We start from the raw sequence: 4,249 nt of genomic DNA, 5'->3' as shown, positions 1-4,249 counted from the left end.
ACGATTCCCTGACGTGCTCTGACAGCCGTTACATCGGGCAGTAAACCTGAATGCCGAGCCACCACGCCCTGTGGTCACACCTGTGATGGTGGCTGGCGAGAAAGCATCTTTCCACCTACCTGTTCGGCCGCTCCCACCTCCAGGGAGGAGGGTATAAAATCCAGCCTCCAGGCCGCCTCAGCACCTTCTCCTCCGCGCCACTCTTGGGGTTTGACAAGTTGACGTGAAAGCTGCACCTGAGTCAGAGCAGAAGTCACCATGAGCAGGTACAGCACTGGGTTTTCCGGCTTCTCCATGTCCTCCGCGCCCAGAATGTCGGGCTCCAGGCGGGGGGCGAGCGTCTACGGCGGTTCGGGGGGTGAGAGCGTCAGGGTGTCCTACGCCTCCAACGGCATCGGCTCCGGCATCGGCTCCGGCTCCGGCTCCGGCTATAACTTTGCATCGTTCGGGGGTGGCGGAGGTGGTGGTGGCGGAGGTGGTATGGACAACTTCAGCATTTCGGGCAGCGAGAAGTTGACCATGCAGAACCTCAATGACCGCCTGGCCGCCTACCTGGAGAAGGTGCGCACCCTGGAGTTGGCCAATGCGCAGCTGGAGATTCAAATCCGCGAGTGGTACGATAAACAGACCCCCACCGTCAGGGACTACAGCAAGTATGAGCCAATTCTCCTCGAACTGCGCAAAAAGGTAAGATTTCCCCTCCACGCTTTTCCATGTAGGCCTGCTTAAAAACAAAATTGTAATTCGTTATTTATAGATTGATATGGTAAAGTCATCTTAGACAATGACATAGTTATTATAATGTGACTCAAAACAACCAGAAATGTAATTATTTACTCGCATGTTAGGTTAAAACGCCAGAGGCTACTTCATACATATTCATCACTTTCCCACCATAAAGGGCCCTCATTAACTGTATGCTAACTCATAGTTATCATTAATTATCTTATTTTGTTTTCCATATTGTACTTCGCAAACAAAGCTGCTTATTGTTTTTTCTTTGTCATGCTTACAAGCAAGGTCTAACAACTGATAAGTACTATAATACATGATTATAATTATATGATGCCCTCCGAATCGAAAGCAATTACAGTGTAATGCAAGTGAAACAGTGTAACACAACACAACAGTGCCAGCCCACATTGAATGAATCACTAACACACTACTGACAGTGCTCCCCTTCTCTTTTGTTGTTGTTTTAGATCGCCCTTGCCACACAGGACAATGCCAGGCTGATGCTGCAGATTGACAATGCCAGACTGGCAGCAGAGGATTTCAGAATCAAGTGAGTGGAAGCACCTAATTAACATAATAGGGGTTGTGATGGCAGGACAGCTGGAACTTTACAGACGTAATCACCGGCATATTAAAAATGATATCATGTCTGTTGAGTGTGGACACGTTGTCCCAGGGGTGTAGCGGTCAACAGAGTGATACAACCAGTGTAACTGGTTTTGGTTTGTTGGTGGTAACACCGTTTCGGGCTGGTATGGTAACACGAACCTCTGTGACTTCTCCTTGACAGGTTTGAGAATGAGATGGCACTGCGCATGTCAGTGGAGGCGGACATCGCCGGACTGCGCAGGGTCCTGGATGAGCTGACCATGGCCCGGTCTGAGCTGGAGATGCAGGTGGAGGGCCTTAAGGAGGAGCTGATCTACCTGAAGAAGAACCATGAAGAGGTGAGCGTTCTGCTTTTAGGGACGGCATCACGCCATCACAGTGAGCTGCATTAGGCATACATCACCTTCAGTGTTTTTACATAATCAGAAGGAAATATGAGGTATCCATTCCTCCTGAAGCATTTCCGGTTCCAGGAGGTAAAAGCAAGATTCAGATATTTTTTTCACAGTTAGTCAACTGCTTGCCAAAGGTGTTTTATTTTGCCTGTACAAACAATATCAAACTTGTTTGGCTTGACTGCTGTGCCTTCAGGTTGTGTACTGTACCGCTAAGCAAGTGCTGCTACCCGGTACCGGAAGAACAACACATCTCATATGTGAATTTGATTTGTAACATGATTAAATAAAAGCTCTTGTAAATTATACACAAATGCATTATATAAGGGTTCATTTTGAGATAGTTTGAATCAATACGTTTATTAAAATGAACAGCGCCCACTGTGGCCACAAGAGGCAACTACAGAATGGTAAATTCTAAAATCCAGTAGTAGGGCAGCACGTAAAAAAAGACTAATACAGTCAGTGGACTGACTTAGTAAGGTCAATTACACTGTCTGTTATAATATTTTATATTCATAGTTATAATGCGTTTTAGTCACCATTCATATGGGATTTTATCTTTGACCTTACCTGACCTTTGACTCTCTGGTGACACCTGTAGGAGATGGCAGCCATGAGAAGCCAAATTAGTACCAGCTCTGTCAACGTGGAAGTGGACGCCAAGCCTCAGATGGACATGAACGCCGCCCTGGAACAGATCAGAGCTCAGTACGAGGGCATCGCTGAAAAGAACCGTCGCCAAATGGATGAGTGGTACCAGAGCAAGGTGAGGAGGATGAGCAATACGTTACGCTTGTACCATCTCATTTAACTTAGGGATGTGTCCTAAATATGAACTAGCCTGAATAGCATTTTGACAATTTCCCTGTCGAAATTCCATGTCTTCTAGTTCGATGAACTGAACAAGCAGGTGGAATCCAACACAGAGACCCTCCAGTCCTCACAAACTGAGATCAACGACCTCAAGAGGACGCTGCAGTCCTTGGAGATTGAGCTGCAGTCCCAGCTGAGCCTGGTAATTCAGATTCCACACACATGCACAAGTCCATACTGCAATACACATATCGCACACATACCACCATCTCTGGTGTGTACAACATACCGTATTTACATATTTTACCACGTTTGACTATATGCACACTATAAATAAGTCAGTAAACCTGTTAGTCACTGTTTGTAGCAGCTTCCCCACTCAGTTTGTTTCTTTTGTTTTACACCTGAGGCGCTCAGTAAACTTTCTCTCCCGTGTAGAAATCTGCCACGGAGGGCCAGCTGAATGAGACAGAGTCCCGCTACGGCATGCAGCTGGGCCAGCTCCAGACCATGGTCAACAAGCTGGAGGAAGAGCTCCGAAATATGAGGGGGGACATCGAGAGGCAGGGCTCGGATTACCAGCAGCTGCTCGATATAAAGACCAGGCTGGAGATGGAGATCGCCGAGTACAGAAGACTGCTGGATGGAGAGAAGTAAGGGAATATGTTAGCGATGTGTTTGTCACAAAAAGTCCAACTGCAGCTGGACCTGAATAAGACCTGATTCACATCAATCTGTGTACTGTAACTGTAACTGTGACTTTTGTCTGTCTTCTAGGAGAACTGTGGTAGTAGAAACCAAACGTAAGTATACATCACCACTGTGTGTTTAGCTCTTTTCTTGTTAAAATGAGAATATACCACAGATTAAACTTTGTTTTGATTTCCTCTGCAGATACACCAGTCATAACCCAGAGGACGAAGGTGGTGATTGAGGAGATAGTTGATGGAAAGGTGGTGTCCCGCAAAGAAGATGTGGGCACAGAGGTCATCAAGAAGTAGACACATCCCAACATGTCTGGGTTTAAATTATAAATCAGAAGAAAAACAATTTGCTCTATTTTTCTTGTTTCTGACATCCATCTGACTAAAAGTAACCAGGAAAATGTTTTGTATTATTTCATATATTTCACAACAATAATGTGTTCAGTTGATATTTAGATTAATTGTCATACATTTTTATTCTGATGTATTGTTAAAATTTACAAATCCAAAACAATTATTTTAAAATGTATAAAAAGAATAAATAAATGTTGTGAAAACCCCCAATAATATAATGTTCTTACTTATTAAAAGACAACAGATATACTGACTGTCCTCTGAGCTGCTAGGTGACACTGTGTGGCCCAAATGGAGGCCTTTCGTATATTTTCTGTCAGGTTGAAAGGTTATAGTAAGTTTCTATTTAGGCTGTTTTGAGATGGATCTCTGCAGAGAATACACATCTTACCTTCTACTCGTTTGATCTCCCTTTGCACAAACATTGGAGAGTTATAATAATGCAGGCTATGCAGAGGCTATTGGGTACAACTGCACTTTTTTCTGTTCTATAGAAGACACAAAAATCGAATAATATTCTTCCTGTTATTGAACACAAAAATAGTATTTGATTTATCTGCTTACCGTCATGCTTTGTGCAAATATTCCTAAAATATTCATTGGCTCAATTTCTCCAAAGAAATCCTTCAGAATGGT

General features: G+C 44.1%; 1 protein-coding gene across 1 annotated transcript; it reads left to right on the top strand.

The window, feature by feature from the left end:
• The first annotated feature begins 227 nt into the window (after positions 1-227).
• On the top strand, positions 228-3,862 carry LOC311011152 (keratin, type I cytoskeletal 19-like). The gene is made up of 8 exons (XM_084005932.1): positions 228-687; positions 1,203-1,285; positions 1,526-1,682; positions 2,344-2,508; positions 2,632-2,757; positions 2,994-3,208; positions 3,333-3,358; positions 3,450-3,862. Exons 1-8 carry the CDS (start codon positions 259-261, stop codon positions 3,554-3,556), a joined length of 1,308 nt encoding a protein of 435 aa, XP_083862058.1. The 5' UTR covers positions 228-258; the 3' UTR covers positions 3,557-3,862.
• The last annotated feature ends 387 nt before the right edge of the window (positions 3,863-4,249 follow it).

This window comes from Eutrigla gurnardus, assembly GCF_963514095.1.
Source record: "Eutrigla gurnardus genome assembly, chromosome: 3".
Classification (NCBI taxonomy): domain Eukaryota; kingdom Metazoa; phylum Chordata; class Actinopteri; order Perciformes; family Triglidae; genus Eutrigla; species Eutrigla gurnardus.
Note: the sequence above shows the minus strand (reverse complement) of the source record. Positions and strands in the feature narration are given on the sequence as shown.

Coding starts and splice junctions, on each gene's coding strand:
- LOC311011152 (XM_084005932.1), top strand. CDS start 259: ATGAGCAGGTACAGCACTGGGTTTTCCGGCTTCTCCATGTCCTCCGCG. Junction 1,286..1,525: donor GCAGAGGATTTCAGAATCAA/GTGAGTGGAAGC, acceptor TCTCCTTGACAG/GTTTGAGAATGAGATGGCAC. Junction 2,758..2,993: donor TGCAGTCCCAGCTGAGCCTG/GTAATTCAGATT, acceptor TCTCCCGTGTAG/AAATCTGCCACGGAGGGCCA.